Source organism: Mesoplodon densirostris, chromosome 7, assembly GCF_025265405.1.
Source record: "Mesoplodon densirostris isolate mMesDen1 chromosome 7, mMesDen1 primary haplotype, whole genome shotgun sequence".
Classification (NCBI taxonomy): Eukaryota; Metazoa; Chordata; class Mammalia; order Artiodactyla; family Ziphiidae; genus Mesoplodon; species Mesoplodon densirostris.
In genome coordinates this window covers 6533569-6558342 of record NC_082667.1, presented here as the reverse complement: position 1 = coordinate 6558342, position 24774 = coordinate 6533569, and the positions used below count along the sequence as shown (strand labels likewise).

Genomic DNA, 24774 nt, shown 5'->3' with positions numbered 1-24774 from the left:
TGGGAAGCAAGTTGCATAAATCATCTGATCCTTCCTTTTCATATATTTAACATGAGATCCTTAGACTAGGTGCTATCAAAGGCCCTTCCAAGTCTAAAGACCCTCTTAATGTAAGATCTGCTATCTTTGGCAGTTTTTTTTTTTTTTTTTTAAGGTTGGTCTGCTAGAGGGAGCACCATGTTCAGTCTTCCCTAGGATGACATAAAATCTGGTACTACATTCTGGATCCTATTAAACATACTTCCTCAGAAACCAGGGTTACTGTCATTATTATAGTACTGTGATAGTTTGTACACCTCTGTTTAGCTTGACTCTGAAGGCCTGCAGCATCTCAGGTAGTGGTGCTCAGTACTGGATTAAACAGAAATCCATCACTGCATTAGTAAACATAGTAGTTATCTTTTTAAATTTCCTTATACATCTGAGAGTTCAGGACTAGCCTTTGAAGAAGATGCACTGTAAGGGTAGGTAGGTATAGATACATGGATATAGATATATGTAGTAATTTTATTTTCTTTTCCCCCTCTTCTTTCTCAGATCCTTGAAAGCTTTCTCCAGAGCTCCTTTTAGGAAACAGCTTGTGCAGAACTACAGTCTGTTTCCATGTGTCTTAAAAAAGAAAATCACTTAATTGGCCTTCTGCCTACCTTGTCATGGTAACTTTTCTATGATTAACTCATTTTGCCACAGTGTTAAAGGCATCTGGTGGTATCAGCAGTTTTAGGGATGAAACTATAGCTTTTTAATTAAATGTCTGCTTTCAAAGGGGCTCCAACTGATTTCTTAAGGCTATTCTTAGGACCAAACTATAGAAAATAGTAATCCACATGATATCATAGCAATAGTGATATTTTCTCTTTGAATATTGCAATGTACATTTCAAAACACTTTATATATATTATCCCAGTTCATCTGCACAAAATACCCATGAGAGCAGGTGGCATAAAGACACTTTCTGTACTAAAATGAGAAAAGTGAAGTGACTTGGTCACTATTAGTTGATAGTAGAATTGACGCTAGAATCTATGTTCTCTTGATTCCAGTTCCAGACCCCTTTTGAGCAGAGCAATTCTTCCCTTCCCTTCCAGGAAAGCATCATGGTACCTTGTGGTAGAAAATGTTCCTTCTGACTTGCATTTTTTTTCCTTACTTGCATTTTAATTGCAGCCCTGAGAAAAGCCAGCCAGCCTTACCTTTGAACAGACCATACAGGGAGTAGAAAAACACTGAAAGAAGAAAGATTAATTAAGAAGCATTTTCTCCAGGTGCCCCCCAAAATAAATTTGTCTTCCTGTATTGGTTGTATCAGGATCATCAATGCTGGCATATTGTTTAATGACGTATTTTGCCCATTGGTCTCACGTGTTAGCTTTTCTGAAGGATGCTGAGCAGTGGTGCCTATGGTTACTTTATCAGAGATAGTCCCTCATTTAAAAAGACCTTATACCAGCAATTCTCAGATTGTGAGTTTTAACTTTTTCTTTTTTAAAAAATAAATTTATTTCATTTATTTACTTTTGGCTGCATTGGGTCTTTGTTGCTGTGTGCGGGCTTTCTCTAGTTGTGGCGAGTGGGGGCAACTCTGTTGCAGTGCGTGGGCTTCTCATTGCGGTGGCTTCTCTTGTTGCAGAGCATGGGCTCTAGGCACGTGGGCTCAGTAGTTGTGGCACGTGGGCTCAGTAGTTGTGGCTCACAGGCCCTAGAGCACAGCCTCAGCAGTTGTGCTGCACAGGCTTAGTTGCTCTGCAGCATGTGGGATTCTTCCCGGACCAGGGCTCGAACATGTGTCCTCTGCATTGGCAGGCGGATTCTTAACCACTGTGCCACCAGGGAAGCCCTTAACTTTTTTTATACCACGGCGTATCTAAAAGGATTGATACCCTGACAGTAGCAGTGGTTCACCACAACAGTGACGCTCAAATAGGAACAGAGTAGACTTAGACATGCTCTCCGGGAGGTTTTTCCCTTTCCTTTGGGAACCACTGGTATCACTGTTTATAGTATATAGCATATATTTCTGTTTCTGATGTGAACTGAACAGGATCCCTCATTTGATTCTTCAAAGATAATGTCATTCTTCACTTTAATTTTAGTGAGCTTTCGTTCATTTGTAAGTGGGAATTGGGTAGGTTTGTAAATTGCTGGGGGTTTTTGTCTAAAAAAGTAATTATCTCTGGATAGGCTTCTTTTTTCAAGCAGCCTCTTTCCCATTCTCAGCCCTGACTCACAGCATATGAACAGCAGTCTTGAAGTGGTCATTCTCACTCAAGGTTACCAACATTCTCCCTCCCCTTAGGAGTCCACACTTTGCTCACAACTCATCTCAGTGCCATTCTCATGGAGAGCCACAGTGTGGTGCAAGATTCCATCCAGGTCGCTGTGGACCAGGCCTTGGAGCAGCATCACCAGGCTCTCAAGGTAATAAGAAATTCACAGCTCCCTTTCTCCTCTCTCTAAGAAAAAGAGTATATGGCAGACAGGGCCTGAGAGCCCTTCCTCCCTGAATGCTTCTTCCTCTCTTTGGTCATCTGGGCTGATCTTTTTTAAAATATTTATTTATTTATGTATTTGGTTGCACCAGGTCTTAGTTGCGGCATGCATGTGGCATCTAGTTCCCTGTCCAGGGATCGAACCTGGGCCCCCTGCATTGGGAGTGTGGAGTCTTCACCACTGCGCCACCAGGGAAGTCCCCACCTAGGCTGGTCTTATAAACTGCATCTAGCCTAGGAACTCGGGCTTTAACTTAGGTGGGTCACTGTAACCAGCTTGCTTAGTCTTATCTCCTAGTAGGTGAGTTTGAATAAATACAGGCAGAATAGTAGACCAGGGAAAATGACTGATAACATACCTCTTTTCTTTCCTTTTTTTTTGAGTGTGAACAAATTTCATTTTCTTTTTGGAACACGTGACTTACGATGTGAGTGTGTTTTTTCACAAGCAAAATGAGCTTGGTTTTGCCTGCCTGTTAGTTTGTTTTCACCACTTGCATTATACCAGGGGACAGGAAAACATTTATAAAAGAGGAACAGTAAACACTGAACCCAGGACACTATATTCATTCTAGGTAGTTTTACACATTGAAGTATTTTTGTATATTAATTTGTAGTGTCATTAATGTCTTCTTCCCTCTTTCACACATTGAAGTGCTATATTATTGACTATAAGTTCTGGATAAATTGAAAGCACATGCATGCACTTGGCCTGAAATTTTTTTTTATTGAAGTATAGTCAGTTTACAATGTTGTGTTAATTACTGCTATACAGCAAAGTGATTCAGTTATACATATATATACATTCTTTTTTTATATTCTCTTTCATTATGGTTTATCATATGATATTGAATATAGTTCTCTGTGCTATACAGGACTTTGTTGTTTATCCATCCTATATATAAAAGCTTACATCAATGTATATCTTTCTTATCTATATATTTCCCCTTCCCACACATGTGTCTAGAGCTGCTGTTTCACTAAATCTTACATTCTTCCCCCATTTCCTAATCCTTTATAACTTCACTTTGTCTTCTTACCTGACATTTTGAATCCCTCCATCCTGTGTACTTTTGGTAACACATTTCTTACTTCATATGGCCTCCTTTTCAGGGAAAAGACAACTACACTAAAAGAATAAAGCTTAGGGCCTCCCTGGTGGCGCAGTGGTTGAGAGTCCGCCTGCCGATGCAGGGGATACGGGTTCGTGCCCCGGTCTGGGAGGATCCCATATGCCGCGGAGCGGCTGGGCCCGTGAGCCATGGCCGCTGGGCCTGCGCGTCCGGAGCCTGTGCTCCGCAGTGGGGGAGGCCACAGCAGTGAGAGGCCTGCATACTGCAAAAAAAAAAAAAAAAAAAGAATAAAGCTTAAAGCTTTTTGTTTTTTAATAGTAACTATATCTGTTTCGTTGCTCAGTGTCTTACTGCGTGTCTTTTCTGAATGTATCTATGTCAGTAAGTCTAAGTGTCCTTTGTATGTCATGATCTCAGTAAGTATTTTTGGTGGAGGGGGAGGAATTTTTGAAATCCTGCTCTGACTAAAATCTTTGGTCGCTTTGGGATTCTCTGAACCAGCAGTTTGGGATTATTATAAACTGCAGTCTCCCCCTTCCTTGTTTTATTCTCTAGGCTCGTCAGAAACTACAGGCCTCACTCTCAGTGGCTGTGAATTCCATCATGAGTATCATGACTGGAAGCACCAGCAGCAGCTTCCGAAAGACATGCCTCCAGATGCTTCAGGTGAGTAAGAGATTGGGGATGCTTAAAAGTGCCAGGGTTTTAATGACATTCTACTACCTATCTTAGTAGTATGTGCAGTGCTCTTAGAAACATTATTTACTTTGATCCTCCTATGATTCTACATAAGTGTTTTAAGAAATGTTTGTTGAATGGATAGTGATGTATATACTATTTTATAAATGTGAAAACAAGTTATTTAAAATTTCTGTTTCCTTTCGATCATATAGGTAGTTATAAGCAGAGTTAGGATTAGATCAGTGATTCCCAATTTCTTATTGAAGAATGTTCTATTACCTCATGGCAACAGAATATACTGAAAATAACTGAGCAACCATAAGCATTACATGTGTTTGGCAGTATGGAATAGTGTAGCAAGGTTTGGAATCAAAGGCCTGAGTTCAAATTTTGGCTCATTTGTTTACTAGCTAGGTGGACTTAGGCCTGTACTGAACTTCTCTGAGTTTCATCTACAAATTAGAAGAAAATAATAGTACCTCACAGGGTTATTATGAAGTTGAGAGCTAAGTGTGAACCTGCATAACACATTGTAGATTCTTTTTTTTTTAATGCTAAAGTTTTAAGTTTTAATACATTTCATCTTAAATTGTCTTAAGTAGTATGCAACGGCTAGTATTTTTATTTTTTTGAATTTTATTTTATTTATTTTTTTAATACAGCACGTTTTTATTAGTTATCTATTTTATATGTATTAGTGTATATATGTCAATCCCAATCTCCCAGTTCATCCCACCCCCCCCACCCCAGCTTCCCCACCTTGGTGTCCATGCATTTGTTCTCTATATCTGTGTCTCTATTTCTGCCTTGCAAACTGGTTCATCTGTACCATTTTTCTAGATTCCACATGTATGTGTTAATATACAATATTTGTTTTCTCTTTCTGACTTACCTCACTCTGTGTGACAGTCTCTACAAATGACTCAAGTTCATTCCTTTTTATTGCTGAGTAATATTCCATTGATTATATGTACCACATCTTCTTTATCCATTCGTCTGTCGATGGGCATTTAGGTTGCTTCCATGACCTGGCTATTGTAAATCATGCTGCAATGAACACTGGGGTGCAAGTGTCTTTTTGAATTATAGTTTTCTCTGAGTGTATGCCCAGTAGTGGGATTGCTGGGTCATATGGTAATTCTATTTTTAGTTTTTAAGGAACCTCCATACTGTTCTCCATAGTGGCTGTATCAATTTACATTCCCACCAACAGTGCAAGAGGGTTCCCTTTTCTCCACACCCTCTCCAGCATTTGTTGTTTGTAGATTTTCTGATGATGCCCATTCTAACTGGTGTGAGGTGATACCCCATTGTAGTTTTTTTTTTTTTTTTTTTTTTTTTTTTGCGGTATGCGGGCCTCTCACTGTCGTGGCCTCTCCCGTTGCGGAGCGCAGGCTCCGGACGCGCAGGCCCAGCGGCCACGGCTCACGGGCCCAGCCGCTCCGCGGCATGTGGGATCCTCCCAGACCGGGGCACGAACCCGTGTCCCCTGCCTCGGCAGGCGGACTCTCAACCACTGCGCCACCAGGGAAGCCCCCCCATTGTAGTTTTGATTTGCATTTCTCTAATAATTAGTGATGTTGAGCAGCTTTTCATGTGCCTCTTGGCCATCTGTATGTCTTCTTTGGAGAAATGTCTATTTAGGTCTTCTGCCCATTTTTACACATGGTAGATTCTTAATAAATGTTGGTTTTTTTCCTTCCTTCCTTCCAGTATGTGCTGACCAAATTATCAGAGGAATAACACATTCTTTCCATGTCACTTCATTTTTTTTGACTTTTTTTCTTGAAAAGATCGTGTAATATACATAAAATTTAAAATAATAACTAATAAACTTTATCACTTAATTTTTGCATATTATCTCATATACATTATACTATATAGTCATAACAAAGTATTTTATATTCATATATAATTTGACATTTCCCCCTATTTCAACAGTCTTAAAATTTTTATTGGTTAACCAATATTCCACTGTATTAGTTTAATCTAATTTAATAAACCATTCCCCTAATGACAGACATTTAAGTTGTTTACATTTTTTCTGCCAACCAATAGTGCTTCAGTTAATACCTATATGTGGTCGCTTGCTTCTTTTGAATTATTTCCTAAAATAAATTTCTATAAATGGTAATGGGTCAAAATGTATAACACCTTTATAATCTAGTGCATCTTCTCACAGCTTCAACTTTCTGGGTCACGTGGGTAGCACAGTGAAAGTTAGCCCTAACTTTCATACTAACTGGCCATGAGATCTTGGGTGGGTCACTTCTCCTTTTTGAATTTCAGTTGTCTCATCTATAAAATTAGTGTGTTCATCCCCAAGTTCCCCAGGGCTGCTTCTTTATATATAGTCAGGGGTAGCACCACAATTTTGGGGGCCCTTGCAAAATGCAAAAAAGGGGGGAAGCAGTAAAGATAGTAAATTTATTCTGCAGTTTCATTTGACTTGTCTGGTGTTTTTTATTTGCTAGTTAATGTTCTAAGTAAAGAAAAATTAAAATTTTACATTATTTGTATAAATTTTATCATTCATTTTCATTCTGTGTGGTGCCAGTTTTAAATGCAAATATAAGAGCATTTAAGTGGTATGTGGCATTACTGAAATTATGCAATTTATATTTCATTGCTCGAGCATGCATATGTATTTTGTTCTAAATAGAATTATGGAAAGCTGCATGAAACTGTAACTGAGCAGGACCCTATGGGGCCTTTCCTATAGGGGAAGACCCCTCCACCCATGTCCTCTGCTTTAGCTCCTCTCTGAGGTACCTAGATAACAGTATATGATGCACATTTCCTGAGTTGTTTTATATATGTTTTAAAAACCCTCACCGAATGGAGGATTCTAACTACTTGATGACCATGAGCAGTAGCCCCCAGGCTCCCCCTACTGGAGCCTGAAGACTGATAATGTTAACTCCTGTGACACCATCCTGTTACCTCACCACCAACCAATCAGAGAATTGTGCATGAGCTGATCACATAACCTGCGACTCCCTCCTTCACCTGGCCTTTAAAAATACCGCCCTGAAACCCATCGGGGAGTTCAGGTTTTTTGGAGCATTAGCTACCCTGGACTCCTTGTATGGTGCCTTACAATAAACACTGCACTTTCCTTCATGACATACATATACATAAATAAAAATACAATGAAATGAAATTAGTGTGTTGTATTAGGTGATTACTCTGGCCCCTTTTAACTCTAATATCCTATTAATACAATTCTATACTAAAAAGTAGAGGCTGTTACCCATTCCTTAATGGATGCAAACTAAATTACTGTTCCTTTCCTCCCTGAAAGATTTATCTGGGGAAAAGTTCCTATATCAGCCTTAGTTGTTCAGTAGAACCTCTGCTCTCTTGGAATTTGTTTTAGAGGAGAGCAGTTTATATAACCTCTTCACGAACAGATGGATCTCTGGGATATTTATCTCCTATAGAGTTAGGAGAACAAAGACCTTGTTTGAAAGATCTTGCTTAGGTAACAGAAATTGGAAGATATATAGGAGCCACAACTATCTGTCTCATGTCAAATATCCCAGACCTTCTTTCTACTTATCCTGTGTCCACAGGAACTAAGGAAACTTCTAACACAACATGAAGGATGTCAGTGGTTTGCCTTTCTATTAATCTCAATCTCTCCCCATATAAACTTCCTGTGGGTACTTACCCTTTGGTTGCCAGTACTGGAACTCAACATATTCTGTCTCTGGCCCATTTTAGGCAGCTGACACACAGGAATTTGGGACCAAGCTGCATAAATCATTTCATGAGATCACCCAGAACCGATTTCTTCACCACTGCTCACGTGAGGTGAAGCAGGTAAGTATAAAGTAATAATAGGTACTTTGGTGGAAATCTTCCATATTGATGTATGAGAACCCTGAATACACAATGGGTAGGTGTAGTACTTTAGACTGCACAATCTGAGGTTAGCCTTTTAGCAAGGAAGACTGTGGTTTAGAAAAACTTTATAGAACATGGTATTACATAGAGGTTAAGAGCATGGTTAGAGATGTCACTTGAATTCCATTTCTGCCACAAACTAGTTGCATGGTATTATTATAGAAGCTATTTATTCCAAGTCTCAGTTTCTTTATCAGTAAGATAAGAATGATGCACACCTAAAATGATCGTTGTGAGGTTTGAATAAGATAATGTAAGTAACCTGCTAAGCACATAGCTACTTTTATGAGGATGATGATACGATGGAATTCCTATGTTTAGTTTTGCCTAATGAAAAACATACTTTTATCTATTTACCTTTTTGGATGCTGGAGATACAGAGTTGCATTAGTTGGGGTCTCTGCCCTCATGGAGATCAGATAGTTATAGGCTCCTCTAATGAGTGAAGAGAAATCATAGCTGGGAAATTTTGTGTATTGCCAGATTCTGGGTGTAGGTAGTAGTAGTGTTTCAGCTGAAGCCCACTTTTCTGGCTCTCTAGGCAACTATCAGCAGGATTGACTCTTCTGGAATTAAAGTATAAGATGAGTAAATAAAAGAGATTAAGAGGGAAATGATTATACAGTGGCTTCTGGCCAAGATAGAGTAACAGGGACCAGAATTACCCTCCTTCCTGAAATAACCAAAAATCTGGACAATAACAAAAAAAACCAACATATGAAACAATGGTTCTCAAGACATTGGGCCTCAGACAATGGATGGGATAGTCATTCCTGAGAGATGGAAAACAACGAAGTGAGCTCTATGAATGCCCTTGCACACTGCTTAGAGAAAGTACAGAGACTGTGGAACAGGGAGAAGGAATCCAGGCAAAGCCTAATGGTGTCCCTGAGTTGAATAGATGAAGCTAGGAATCCAGGGATGCTAAGGCAGCTTAAGCTTTCAGGGCAGAGTACCAGAGAAGAGAGAACTGCACAGAGAGAGAATTCTGGAGATCTGCAGAGGCTCCTCTCTCTAGTATTCAGTTGAGTACTGATCAGCTCATTCATGTGAAGAAACCATCCAGGTAAAGAACCACTCAGAAGGATTACAGGGGCCAACAGGCAGAGCTTACACAGGGCTGGGAATAGTGCCTATTCCCATCAACCAGAGAGCAAAGTCTTATAATTTATGGAGCATCAGGTAAAATACTAATAGTCTTGCCTCAGAAATGGAAAAAAATTACATCTACAATAAACACTCCTTGGTGCTGCCTGACAAAGCTCAAAAGCAGAAGCAAGACCTAAAAGGATCAAGTGGTTTCCAAGTAATTCAGTGGCATCTCAGAGCAAAGTTCAAGAATATTTATAAGAATACAAAAATATGCAGCACCCACCAAGGTAAATTCACACTGCCTTGAATCTAATAAAAAAAATAACAGACATGCTAAGAAGGAGGAAAATACAACCCACAATGAAGAGAAAACTCAATCAATTGATCAGTCAGTCAATCCAAACTGATCCAGAACTGACATGGAAGATAAAATTAGTAGACAAAAAACAGTTATTCTTATAACTGTATTCCATATGTTCAGGAAACTAGAGGAAAGATTGAACATATTCGTTAGAGATGTGGAAGGTATAAAAAAGACCCCAAACAAACTTTAAGGTGAAAACTAATGTCTCTGAGGTGAAAATTATACTGGTTACACCGAATAGTATCAATGGCACATTAGACACTTAAGGAAAAACACAGAGCAATAGAAACTATCTGAAATTAAACACAGAGGGGGCTTCCCTGGTGGCTCAGTGGTTAAGAATCCACCTGCCAATGCAGGGAACATGGGTTCGATCCCTGTGTGGCCCGTGTGCCACAACTACTGAGCCTGTGCTCTAGAGCCCGTGAGCTACAACTACTGAGCCTGCATGCCACAACTACTGAAGCCCACGTGCCTAGAGCCCATGTTCTGCAACAAGTGAAGCCACTGCAATGGGAAGCCCGCACACCACAACAAAGAGTAGACCCTGCTCACCGCAACTTGGGAAAGCCTGCGCGCAGCAATGAAGACCCAACACAGCCAAAAATAAACAAACAAACAAACAAATAAATAAATAAAAATTAAACACAGAGGTTAAAATAATAATAGACCATTGAGCATCTGTGAGTTATAAGACAACTTCACATAGGCTAATACATGTATAATTAAAGAATCTGAAGAAGCAGCAGAGGCAGAAAATATATTTGAAGAAATAATGGCTGAAATTTTTCCAAATTTGACGAAATCTATTAATCGTACAGATCCAAGAATCTCAACAAACTCCAAGCCCAAGAAGCAAAGAAAACTACAACAAGGCACATCATTATTAAATTGGTTAAAACCAGTGGTAAAAAGAAATCTTAAAAACAGAGACAAAAAAAAAAAAACACCTTGTTATGTAATACAAGGAAACAAAGATAAGGATTACAGCAAGTTTCTCATCAGAAACCGTATAAGCTAGAAGAAAATGGAAGAACATCTTTATAGTACTGAAAAAAACCAAAAACCTGTCAACCTAGAATCCTTTACCCAACAAAAGTATCCTTAAAAACAAATATGAAATGAGGACTTTTTATGACATACAAGAGATGAAAGAATTCATTATCTGCAGACAAGAAATATACATGTAAAAGAAGTCCTTCAAGCAGAAGATGATACCAGATGGAAACCTGGGTCTACACAAAGGAATGAAGAGTACTTAAAATGGTAACTATGTGGATATATATAAAGACTTTTCTTATTATTTAAATCTCTTTAAAACATAATTAACTTTTTAAAGCAAAAACAGTCATGTATTTTGAGGTCTGTAACCTATGTTAGAAGTAAAATGTATGACAACAATAGCACACAGACCAGGAGGAGAGAACTGGAGATGTGTGTGGTTGTAGGATTTATGCTATCTGAGGAGTGGTATAATATGACTGGAATAAACTGGTAAGTTAAAGATGAAAGGAGCCATCAAAATAACACATCAAGGAGTTACACCTAATAATCCAAGAAAGGAGGTAAAATGGAATCATAAAAAATATTCAACCCTCAAGAGAATGAGAAGACAAGCCACAGGCTGGGAGAAGATATTTACAAGACACCTCTGATTAAAGGACTATTATCCAAAATACACAAAGAACTCTTAAAAACCAACACCAAGAAAAAAATGTTTTTTTATAGTCATAGATAGATAAGCTTTATTCCAATGTCTACATAAAAATGAGTTGATATCCAACAGGAAAAGGTTTTTCCAAAGGGTTAAAATTTATCAAACAACAGAACTTGGTCCTTTTCCCTTTAGTTTGTCTCTCAATTCAGTTGGCCGAAGCATCATTATGAGTATCCACCCTCACTAATCATTTTCACCACCCACAATATCTAGAAGTCTTCGGGTGGCACTTCCCATTTCTCTGGAAATCTCTTCAACTGCTCTCAGTTACAAGCGATGGGCAAGGTTTTTATCTGCTCATACTCTACTCCACTGGAGACAAAAACACATCCCTGAATTCTCTCGTTTAAATTGTGGCTGTTGGCAAAGTGTCCAAGTGAAGAACTTAACGCTAACACACAAAGAACACAGTATAATCTCTGTATAATAGTAACTTCGCTTTAACTTTTTCTCATTAAAGAATTATTTTTATTATCTCTCCACAAGGAAGTTATAAAAAATACCTGTAAAAACATTGAAAAGGCTCTTAAAAGTCCTGGAATGAAAAATTCTGAGGTATAAATTATGATACATTGTCTATGATTTGCAAATAAGAATAAAATAAATTCTACAAGCTAGAATTTCTGAGTGATTTTGATAGGAATTTACCAGAAGGAGCCAGAACATCAAACCTTATCGATTTCCTATTTTCATCCCCATTGAGTTTTTGAAAAGCTTTATGATCTGTCGACAGGCACAATCCACACAGGAACTTGCTGCTGCCACTAATGATGAAGTCAATCTGAAGGACAGAGATTTGTATGCTGGATGTGCCAGGCTCTTCCATGCAACTGATTGAAGTGGTCGTCTCTTATTTTTTTCCCTTATGTTTTAAATAAAAGTAAATATACATATGGTAAAAAATTTAAATGGTACAGAAAGATCTAAAATAATCAGTAAATATCCTTTTTTCCCATAACCTAGAAAATCTGATGTCTTCCAAATCATCAGTCGTATGGATAATTTGCAAAGTGAAGTCAAACTTGGAGTCTCCTCATCTGAAAATTATTCTCAGGACTTTCGGAATGTGTTGATTCTGTCATATATTACTTCTGTTACAGAGGAAAGCCATGCAGTCTTCTTAAAAAAAAAAACTAATTACAAAAACAACACACACACTCTGCTCAGAAACAGCAAGTCCAGGCAGCACCTTGTACAGAATCTGGTCCTGGTTATGGGCAGATTCCCTGGTATCATCCAGAGTCACGGGCGGCAGGAGCTCAGCTGAGCCCTTCCTGAATGCCTCGGATCCTCCTGGCCAGCAGCACATCCTTTGGGAAGAGAGTGACGCAGCGGGCATGTAAGGAGAGGAGATAAGCATCCTCAAAGAGATGAACTAGAAATGCTTCTGCTGCCTCTTGTAGGGCCAACATGGCCTGAGCTTGCCAACTGAAGTCCACACCATGAGTGAATTTAACACATATTTCTCTTGCCAGGAGGCAGAAGGGGGTTCTTCCTTAACAACAGGTGTGTGTGCTCTTCTCAAGAGTTCGGATCTCCTTCAGAACCCAATGTCTCCGGCGAGCAAGTTGACGGGAGGAAGTGCCTAAGTATGGGCCCGGCCGGGCGGCGGGAGCCGGGCTCACGGTGAGCCTCCTTGGGGCTTCGGGCTTGCGGAACCCTCGACGCGGGCCCATGGCTGGCGCTCAGGGTTGCGGACCCGCGGCTCCTTCTCGGCCTTCCGGGTCCAGAGGCAGAGGCTGGTGTCCAGGTGAGGGTCAGCAGCACCCTGGCCGCATGCCCCGGCTGGGTGGCGTTCAAATTGCCTGCTCTGCCGTGGATTCACTCAACAAAAATTTTTAAATGGGTCAAAGACCTTAACAGATACCTCACGAAAAATGGCATCAGATAGCAAATAAGCACATGAAGAGGTGGTCCACATCATACATCATCAGGGAAATGTAAATTAAAACAACAATGAGATATCACTATACACTTACCAGAAGGGCCAAAATCCAAATGCTGGCAAAGATGTGGAACAACAGGAACTCTCATTTATTGCTGGTGGGAATGCAAAATAGTACATACAGCTACTTTGGAAGACAGTTTGGCAGTTTTGTATAAAACTAAACATACTCTTACCATGTGATCCAGTAATCATGCTCCTTGGTATTTACCCAAAGGAGTTACAACTTATGTCCACACAAAAACTTGTACACAGATGTTTACAGCAGCCTTCTTCATAATTGCCAAAACTTGGAAGCAACCAAGATATCTATCAGTAGGTGAACGGATAAATAAACTGTGGTACATGCAGACAATGGAATATTACTCAGCGCTGAAAAAGAAATGAGCTATCCTGCCATGAAAAGATATGAGGAAACTTAAATTCATATAAGTAAGTAAAAGGAAGCCAACCTGAAAAGGCAACATACTATATGATTCCAAATACAGTGCATGATATTCTGAAAAAGGCAAAACTCTGGAGACAGTAAAAAAAATCAGTGGTTGTCAGGTGTTAGGAGGAAAGGAGGAATGAATAGAGGGAGAACAGAGGACTTTTAGGGCAGTGAAATTATTCTATATGATAGTATAATGGTAGATATGTGTCATTATACATCTGTTTGAACCCACAAAATATACACCAGGAGTGAACCCTAACATAAACTATGAAATTTGGATGATAATGATATGTCAGTGTAGGTTCATCACTTGTAACAAATGTACCATTCCAGTGGGGGATGTTGATAATGGTAGAGGCATCAGTGGGGACAGGGAATATGGGAAATCTCTCTATATTCTGCTCAATTTTGCTATGAACTTGAAACTGCTCTAGAAAATAATCTATCAAAAAATAATCAATCTAAAAGAAAAAGATGAAAAAGAAAAGGGAACAAAGAACAGATGAGACAAATAGAAAACAATAAGATGATATATTTAAACCCAGCCATATCAATTATCATATTAAATATAGTCTAAACAACCCAATTAAAAGGCAGAGATTGTTAGATTGAATAAAAAGCCAACTATATGCTGCCTATAAGAATCCCACTTTAGGGCTTCCCCGGTGGCGCAGTGGTTGAGAGTCTGCCTGCCGATGCAGGGGATATGGGTTCGTGCCCCGGTTTGGGAGGATCCCACATGCCGCGGAGCAGCTGGGCCCGTGAGCCATGGCCGCTGAGCCTGCGCGTCCGGAGCCTGTGCTCCGCAATGGGAGAGGCCACAACAGTGAGAGGCCTGCGTACCGCAAAAAAAAAAAAAAAAAAAAAAAGAATCCCACTTTAAATATAAAGACAGAAATGGATTAAAAGTAAAAGAATAGAAAAAAGATATACCATGCTTACACTAATAAAAGGAGAGCTGGAGAGGGTATAGTAATATCAGACAAAGTAGAATTCAGAGCAAAGAATATTACTAGGGATAAAGGGGGTTACTTCATAATGATGAATATAATACAGTGAATACAATGAACACAATAGCTCTAAACATTCATAAAACTTTTTAGAGAGTTTTTAAATGCATGAAGCAAAATTAACAGAACTCTAAGGAGAAATGAAGTCCACAATTATATTGGGAGATCATGACATACCTCTCTCAGTAATTTGTAGGACAAGTAGACAGAAAAATCAGTAAGTTTGGGGACTTCCCTGGTGGCACAGTGGTTAAGAATCCTCCTGCCGATGCAGGGGACATGGGTTCGATCCCTGGTCCTGGAAGATTCCCCCATGCTGTGGGGCAACTAAGCCCGTGCACCACAACTACTGAGCCTGCACACTAGAGCCTGCAAGCCACAACTACTGAGCCCATGTGCTGCAGCTACTGAAGCCCGCGCACCCAGAGCCCTTGCTCTGCAACAAGAGAAGCCACCGCAGTGAGAAGCCTGCGCACCACAATGAAGAGTAGCCCCACCTCGCCACAACTAGAGAAAAAGCCCGTGCACAGCAACGAAAACCCAACGCAGCCAAAAAAAAAAAAAATTAGTAAGTTTGTAGAAGTCTCAAATAACACTATGAATTAACTTTACCTAACTGATATTTATAAAATACTCTGCCCAACCACAGTAGACTATACATTATTTCTAAGTATACAAGGGACATAAAGCAAGATAGACCATATTCTGAGCCATTAAATACATCTCAATAAATTTTAAAGGATCTGAGTCATATAAAGTATGTTTTTGACCACAATAGAATTATTATACTTTATTATTTTATTATAATAAAATCAATAAGAAAAAGATATCTGGAAAACTCCAAATATTTGGAAACTAGATGACACACTTATAAATAACCCATGGATCAAACACAAAATCAAAAGAGAAAGTAGAAAATATTTTAATTTAATTAAAATGGAAGTACATATTATCAAAATTTGTGAGACATAGCTAATGCAGTAGTTAGAGAGGAAAATACCTGTGTTAGAAAAGAAAAAGGTCTCGGGACTTCCCTGGTGGTTCAGTGGTTAAGGCTCCATGTTTCCACTGCAGGGGGCAGGGGTTTGATCCCTGATTGGGGAACTAAGGTCTCACACATGCCATGTGGTGCAGCCAAAAAGAAAAAGATAAAGAAAAAGGTCTTAAATCAATGACCTCAGCTTCCAACTTCAACTAGAATAAGAAGAGCAAATTAAACATAAACAGAAGTATGAAATAATAAAGATCAGAGTGGAAGTCAGTAAAATAGAAAAACAATAGAGCAAAAAAATCAGTGAAACGTAAAGGTGGTTCATTGAGAAAGAAGATTAATAAGAGAAGACACAAATTGCCACTAATATCAGAAATTAGAGAGGTGGCATCAGATATTAAAAGGATTATTGGGGAATATTATGAACACTGCACTAAATTTGACAATTTAGATTAAATGGAAAATTCCTTGAAAGACATAAATTACCAAAGTTCACTCAAGAAGAAATAGCTCCATATACCTGGTAGTTTTATAGTATTAAAGAAGTTGAACTTTTAGTTAAAAATCTTACCGTCATGTTCAGATTATTTTAAAACTCTCAAACCTCAATAATAAGAAAACAAACAACCCAATTTTTTAATTGGCAAAAGATTTGAACACACATTTTACAAAACAAGATATACAAAAGCAACTAAACATACAAAAATATGGGGACTTCCCTGGTGGCGCAGTGGTTAAGAATCACCTGCCAATGCAGGGGACATGGGTTTGAGCCCTGGTCCCGGAAGATCCCACATGCCGTGGAGCAACTAAGCCCGCGTGCCACAACGATTGAAGCCCGCGCGCCTAGAGCCCGCGCTCTGCAACAAGAGAAGCCACCGCAATGAGAAGCCCGTGCACCGCAACGAAGAGTAGCCCCTGCTCACTGCAACTAGAGAAAGCCCACGCGGAGCAATGAAGACCCAATGCAGCCAAAAAATATAATTAATTAATTTTAAAAAACATACAAAAATATGCTCAACATTATTAGTCATTAGGGAAGTGCAAATGAAAACCACAATGAAATAATATTTCACACCTACTTGGAATAAAAAGACTGACCATACCAGGTGTTGGCAAGGATGTGCAGGAACTGGAACTCTTTGTACCCTATTTGTAGGAATAAAAAATGATACAACCACTTTGGAGAACAGTTTTGCAGTTTCTTAAAAAGTTAAATATACACCTATCTCACGACCTAGCCATTCTACTTCTAGGTATTTACCCAAGAGAAGTGAAAGCATATACCACACAAAAATGTATACACCAATGTTCATGGCACATCTACCATATTTGTAATAGCCAAAAACTGGAAACAACCCAGTGTCAACAAGTAAATGAATAAATACACTGCGGCATATCCATTCACTGGAATACTACTCAGCAATAAAAGGAGTGAACTGTTGATACCCACAGTAGGATGGATGAACCTCTAAATAATCATGCTGAATGAAAAAACCTGGAAATACAAGAGTACATACTGCTTGACTGAATTTATCACAGTTCTATAAAATGCCAATTACTCTGTAGTTACAGATCAGTGGTTGCTTGAAGACGGGAGGCATAGGAGTTGGAGGGAGTGGAGGAGTTATGAAGGGCAGAAGAAACTTTTGAGGGTGATGGATGTGCTGGTTATCTTGATGGTTTCACAAGTATGTACATTTGCCCAAACTTATCAAATTGTACATTTTATAAAGATGCAATTCATTATACGTATGCAAGTTATATCTCAATAAAGTTGCTATAAAAATTACAGACACTGTTTCTGAGAGACACCTCTTGTGCCTCTCTCCCCCTCTTACTTCTGTTTGCCTGATCAGATGGGGAGTTTTGGGTACCTAGTCACCCAAGGATCACAGCATCTCATGGATTTGCCTACTCTCCTCTGCTTTGTAGCAGTGAACCCCTGTAAATACTCCCTTCACCACACTGTTTTTTCATGGCTGCATGTACCTTCTAGGAAGCACCTTCCTAGGAATGCATCTGCCATTCCTTTCAGCTGGCTCACTGCAAACACTCTTGCTGGTTTCCCTTCAGCTCGGTAAGCTGCTGCCCACAACTTGAGCGAATAGGTAAAAGCTAATACCCATTGTATCAGTTACCTGTGGATGTTGTGACAAATTACCACAAATTTGGTAGCTTAAAAACAAAAGAAATTTATTATCTCAGAGTTCTGGAGTCCAGAAGTCTGAAATCAAGGTGTTAGCAGGGCCACACTCCCTCCAAAGGCTCTAGAGGAGAATGCTTCCTTACCCCTTACAGCTCTGGTGGCCCCAGATGTTCCTTGACTTGTGGCCACATGACTCCAGTCTCTGCCTCCATCTTCACATGGCCATTCCCCTTTGTCTCTCAAGTCTCCCTCTGCCTTTCTCTTACAAGGACACCTGTCATTGGATTTAGGGCCCTCTCTAAATCCACAATGATCTTATCTTGAGATCCTTAATTACATCTGCAAAGACCCTTTGCACATTCACAGGTACTAGTGGTTAAGACTTGGACATATCTTTTGGGGGGCTACTATTCAATTCACTGCAGCCATCTATAGCTTCAAATTTCTAGGGATAGGCCAAGGGTAAGGCATGTGGCATTATCATAGGACCTGAGATATATGGGCAGGATCTACAAGTGTTTCAGCCTGTGAAGTCCTTTTGCTTGGGCCTCTCTGATATCCCAGTGAGATCTGAAAAGGAAATGATCTGACCTCCTTTGCCCCACTGTATTGCTATGGTGATGGCCCATAGCCTCAGGGCCATTCACAGCCCAGCAAATTTGGCAGATGGCTGGCTAGTCTTACGCAGTAGTCATAGGGCTTGGAAGGAAGGAACGTTTATTGACTCCCTAATCTGTGCCAAGATTTCCACTTTAATCTCTACAAAGTCCTGAGGTAGGTTGTAGATTTCCCATTTTATAGATGAAGAAACTGGTTAGAGAACTTTTCTAATTTGCCCAGAATCACACAGTCAGTAAATGGCAAGGCTAGGATTTATAATGAGGTCTCCTGGATCCGAAGCCTAGTAACGTTTTTGCCATATAGGACTCGATCACAAGCCCAGAGAAGATGAGTGACCAAACCCATACTTCTCTACTCAAGATCATTACCGTTTCCCTCAGATAATGGCCAGTGATTAGTAACTTGTTAGTGGCACACGACTGGCACCCAGTGGCTGTAGCTAAAAACTACAAGATTAATGATGATAGGTCCAATTCTTTTACCTCTGCACCAGTCCCTCAGTTTCCATTTCTAAACAGGTAAAGTAGAATAGCTGACCTCTTGAATAACATTGAATAAAACCATCTATGGCTATTATATAGTTTATGGAGAAATGAAAGAAATGAGAGAATATTTAGTGTTTTATAGAATATATTCATGGAAAGGTCGTGCCAGGAGTGGAGATTTTAAGCCTTGGTTTTGGAACAGAGGACAGTGGGCCATGAAGACAAGATAGTAATCCTGGACTTACTGTCACATTTGAGTGTAGGGACTAAAAACTTAAACCCAGAGTAAGCAGGAGCAGTAGCATGGAGGCAGCTTCCTAAGGAAAGGTATTGTTTCGCAGGTGGTAGACGAGAATGAAATGTCTCATAGAGTGTTAAACTCAAGGAGGTCTACCCTGAGGATAGGGCTCTCTCATCTGGGGGACCTGATGAGAATGGAAGGTGTGCAAGGCTCTCCTAGGACTCAGAGATTTATATCTGAATGTAGGTATTTCCTTGGGTAAAGGTTTGTCTATTACATGAGATTTCTAGGCTGGAGTGAAGTAAAAGAGTAAGCTTTTTCTTAAAGAAGAAAAAAGATGTTTGGAAATTTTCCTAATACTGTTTCTTTTTTCACACCTTTAGGGCCATCTTTACCTCTTCTATGTTTCTTGGAATATAATTACTTAGAAACTGAAACTTGCCTTGGTAAACAACATATGATAGAATACATTTTTTATTGAGTTATAATTCACATACCATAAAATTTACCACTGTAAATTTACAATTCAGTGGTTTTAAGTATATTCACTGTGGTTTGCAACCATCACCAGTAAATTCCAGAACATCTCCATCACGCCAAAGAAAAAAACCTTGTACCTAATTTGCAGTCAGTCCCAGTTCTCCTATCTCCTGTCCCCTGGCAACCACTAATTTACTTTTCCTCTCAGTGGATTTGCCTATACTGGATATTTCATATAAATGGAATCATACAATAAGTGGATTTTTGTGTCTGGCTTCTTTCACTTAGCATAATGTTTTCAAGGTTCATCCATGTTGTAATAGGTAACAGTACATTCCTTTTTATGGTTGAGTAATAGTCCATTGTATGGATATACACCACATTTTTTAATCCATCCATCAGTTGATAGACATGTTATTTCCACTTTTTGGCTATTATGAATAATGCTGATATAAACATTTTTGTGTGTGTGGACATATGTTTTTAATTCTCTTTGGTGTATAGCTAGGGGCAGAATTGCTGGGTCATATGGTAACTCAAACTGTTTTCCAAACTGGCTGCATTATTTTACTTTCCCACCGGCACTGTGTAATGGTTCCAATTTTTCCACATCTTCATCCACAGTTGTTATTATCTATTATTATTACTACCATCCCAGTAGGTATAAAGTGGTATCTCATAGTGGCTTTGATTTGCATATCCCTAATGAATAATGATGTTGAGCATCTTTTCATGTGCTTATTGGCCATTTATATCTCTTCTTTGGAGAAATGTCTATTCAAATTCTTTGTCAAACCCATTTTTTATTGGGTTGTTATTTTAAAGTTGAACTATGAGTTCTTTATTCTGGATACAAGTCCCTTATCAGATATGATTTCCAAATATTTTCTCCCATTCTTGTGGGTTGGCTTTTCACTTTCAAGTGTCCCTTGAAGCACAACAGTTTTTAATTTTGATGAAGAGGATATCTATTTTTATATACTTGTATTGAAAAACAAGGAGCTGGGAGGATTGGATTCTGACCTTTGTTTCTCTGTCCAAATTGAACCAAATAGCAGGGCTTTGAAAGGCTATACAAGACTACAAAATGTGCCCTGTGGCTTCCCATGTTTGACCTCAGTCAGTCATTTGTTGAGCACTTACCCTGTGCAAGGCACTACGCTAGCTGTAAAAGAGATACAGGCATGATGAACCTTAAAAGGAATTTAAGATGTAGAAAATGGACATAAATACATAAATTGATGAAAAGGGGCATGCAATGCATACTTAAGAGCCCAAGGAATGGAGCAGACAGTACATGAGTGACCGGAGTTCAGAAAAGCTAGGAAATGCCCGGAATGGCTGGAGTGAACTGCAAAGCCTCCAAAAGAAGAAAGAAGTCTTGAAAGTTGGGGGCTGGGCAGGGGGTTCACATGAGCCAGGAGGAAGTAAGAAGGGGTTCCAGGTGAAGGAGGAAAGCCCTGTGAGGTCAACAAAGCCATCAGGCACGTGATCTCACTGGGACTTGTTCATGCTTCTGCAAAACTCACTTAGGACTTCTAATTTTTTAAGCAGCTGCTCCCAGAGAAAAATAATGCAGAGCAGAGCACAGAGGATGCACACGAGAACAGCAGCCCAGAGCTCCTTGCAGGTAAGGTTTCAGCTTTTCAGGTGAGCCCTGGATCAAAGCTGGGAAGTAAAAGGTGTGACTTCAAACTTTCAGACAGCACCTTACACCACAGCAATGTTCTTCTGGGATTTGCTTGGCTCCCACCACCACTCTGGGTATTCTGGGGCAGCAGGAGGCATTCCCTTCCAAAAGCTGGTACAATAGGACTAGAAATTTCTCACAGTTTGTGCAGTTAGATAGCTGCACATGATGGGGCAGGGCCCTGAATTCAGTTGGTTCCTTCATGTTTTCATCATTATAGTGTTGCTGCTGTGGCTGTCCTTCGTTTTGGTTACTACTGTGTTTGGGGCTCCGGAGTCTGCTCCTGGATGCAGACACCACCTCAACCTTGATAAATGTTATGGGGAGGTGTCAGTGTGTGTAATGTGACGGTGATTATATTGTCTTTTCCCCTCCCTCCAACACTTAAACAGCCTTCAGGGCCTGCAGTAGCAGTTGTGTATGTCTGAAAATAATCATAGCCACTGGTGCTTGAACTGGTATGGTGCAGGTGCCAGGCACTAGTCCGAGATTTGAAAGTGTATTAACGCTCTTAATTCTCAAAACAATCCTATGGTACTATTATTATCCTCATTTTACAGATGAGGAAACAGAGCCCAGAGATGTCAATAAACTTACCTGAGGTCACACAGCTAGTAAACGACAGAGCCAGAATTCAAACCCAGGCAGTCTGGCTCTGGTCTGTCTCTAACAGAGCCAGGCTGGTGGGGATGTACTGTCGGACCAAACAATGCCTGGGCTTGAGGGAATTTGGGGACTGCTTTCAGCACCGTGCTTTGTTGGTAAAATTCCTCTTTCCAGGGTAACAGCTACAACATACTGCATGGCGTCTGTGCTTAGGCCTAAGATGTGTTTCTGAATCATTCTGTCAGTTAAACTGTATTTTAAATGTTGTGGGGGCTGTTCCTCCTGAAAAGAACCCTGCAGCGAAGGCTGGTACAAAGCCAAGAATCTATAATTTAGATTTGGAGATTTAGAAGAATGGAAATGTATCATATAGCACAATTCAGTATTCACCACATACGATTCAGTATTTATGTAGTGAAAAGACAAAAGAATAAGTACTTCCCTTAGAAGAAAAAAAGTAACATTTAATTCAGCACCTTCTGTGGACCCAAGGAGATGCTAGGCTCTTCCAGTGACCACTTTCACAGTGACCCTTTGGGGTGGGTAGCATTGGCCCCCTCTCACAAGAGACAACCCAGGTTCAGAGATCGGATAGAACACTTAGCAGGAGGAGGATCTGAACTCCTGCTGCCTCTAAAGCTCATGCTTTCTCTACAATGCACCATAAGCCTTAAAATCTAGGTGTTTATGATCTGGTGGACTGCCCCCTAGAAGAGTGTTTGAGCTGCTCTGCCTTACAGAGCTGCAACTCCAGTTGCCATCAGTCCTATGTTCCACATGGGCAGCTACACTGAAGGAGATCACTAAGTGTGTGATGCCACTGTACACCTGTGGTCCATTCCCTGAGGAACCTTCAGTTTGTCAATTCTTTCCATTGTCTTCCTGGCCTTCTCCTCAGTGGCCACTCCATTCTTTTAAAAAACTACCAAGCCTCGTCCTCCTGATTTAGCCTCCTACTTCACTTACTAACCTCTTTTTTCAGTAAACTCACCCAGTTTGTACTCCCCCCACTGCCAGAACCTTATCAGCATAGGGACTCACCCCCTCCAGGCTCAGGGGTGGCATTATCCTTACTGCTTTCTTGGTAGCACGTTATCATCTCTGCACCTTCAACTTCTTTTCTGAGTTCCTTTCCCTCAGGAGGTCCATCTTCAAAAGGATATCTCCCATCATCTTGAACTTCTCCCACCTATCTCTCTCCATCACATCTCAATCAAGTTTCTCAAAAAAGCAAGCTACACTGTTTCCCTCTTTTTCTTTCATTCTCTCCCTAACCCAGGGCACTTGCTTTCCCTGTGGCCTGTGAACTGCAAAGTCTCTTGTTTGGGAAGGCCTCTTAATTACCAAATTGATGATTGTGCATTTATCTTTATCACACCTGGACTATTTGCAGAGCTTGGCACTGTGAGACTATGACTCACCAGGTTCTCCCCATCTCTTATCTTCTCTCTTCGAGTAGCTTCCTCTGGCCACCCCCAAATAGTGCTCATACTGCACTCCCTCCCTAGCTGCTCTCTTCCATCCCAGGCGTTGACCCCTGCCTCTGGGCAGAAGACTCCTCAGCTGGTATGGCCATTCCAGGTCTCTCCTGTTAGGTGGGAGATATATCTGCTCACTAGGCTGCTACATATGGCGGTCCCACTGGTACCTCAATTTCCTTTCTCCTGATATCTTGCCCTCTGCACACCCACCCAAGATCAGCTCTTCTTTCTTCAGTCTCTGTCATGATTAATAGCACAACCTATCCAGTTTTTCACATCTGAAACCTGAGATTCGTTTGAGATGCCCCCCATTCTAATGTTTCATATCCAGTCTACTACCAAGGCTTGTCGATTTGGCCTTATGAATACTTCTGACTCCTCCCCGCTGCCTTCACTTCTTCTGGGCTCTTGAGGTCTTCCCTCCTCTAAGCTGACTCTAAGCCACACCTCTGACGAATGATTGTTCTGAAATACAAAATTAACAATGTATCTCCAGTGTTTAAAAACTCTTCACTGCTTTCCTATTTCCTACAGATAAAAATCCATTTCTTAGCCTTCTCTGATTCCCACTAACCCATTCAGATTCACCTCCTTGGACCCCCACTTTGCATTTTGTGTGGGATACTGTTTAATGCCTTTGGGTGCTTGCTTAACCCTTTCAGCCTGTTCATCCTTTCCTCTGCCTTGTCAGTCCAGTGTATTACTCTTCATCCTTCAAAACCCATCTCAGACATCTCCTCAAGGAAACCATTTTTCACTTACAGAGATGGTTAACAGCTTCTTTGTTTTACCCCTGAACTTTGTACACACTTCTGCATCGTTCCTAGCATCTGTGAGCTTCACCCAGGGAACAGCTCATTGATCTATATTCCCAGGACGTGCTCAGGATGAACCTATAGGTCCAAACTTACTTTAAGTTTGCACTGCCTAATGCAGCGTGCGCAACAAAGCGGGAGAGAGGTGAGGCCGGCTTTCTGGCAGGGGAATCACAGCTTGGCAGGGAGGGAGGAGCTGGATGGTGCAGACTCCACGAGGAATCTGTGTGAAGTGACCAAGTGGGCGCAAGCCCCAAGTGAGGGCTTGGTTCAATCCCAGATGCCTCTTCCCAGGCCCAGCTCAGTGGCTACAGGGAGACCCCGAAGCCATTGTGCAGCCTCAGCCTGACCCTGAAGACCCGGAGCTGCCGGGTTTTGATCCGGACAGGACCAGATGAAAGGGTCCTGAGGTGGGAGGGCTAAGAGAGCCGCACTCCAGCTCCTCCCTTTCTCCCAGGTTTCCAAGGGTCGTCCTAGCACAGGACATGGGAGTAAGATG

General features: G+C 40.5%; 1 protein-coding gene and 1 pseudogene across 1 annotated transcript in view; one reads left to right on the top strand and one right to left on the bottom strand.

The window, feature by feature from the left end:
• Nucleotides 1–24774, top strand: part of TOP6BL (TOP6B like initiator of meiotic double strand breaks) — a 98486-nt gene that overhangs the window by 73256 nt on the left and 456 nt on the right. Inside the window, exons 11-14 of the mRNA XM_060103920.1 lie at nucleotides 2297–2418; nucleotides 4118–4228; nucleotides 7970–8068; nucleotides 21238–21313. Of these exons, the coding sequence (XP_059959903.1) occupies nucleotides 2297–2418; nucleotides 4118–4228; nucleotides 7970–8068; nucleotides 21238–21313 (408 nt within the window). The remainder of the gene's footprint in view (nucleotides 1–2296; nucleotides 2419–4117; nucleotides 4229–7969; nucleotides 8069–21237; nucleotides 21314–24774) is intronic.
• On the bottom strand, nucleotides 12585–13001 carry LOC132493199 (histone H3-like centromeric protein A; annotated as a pseudogene).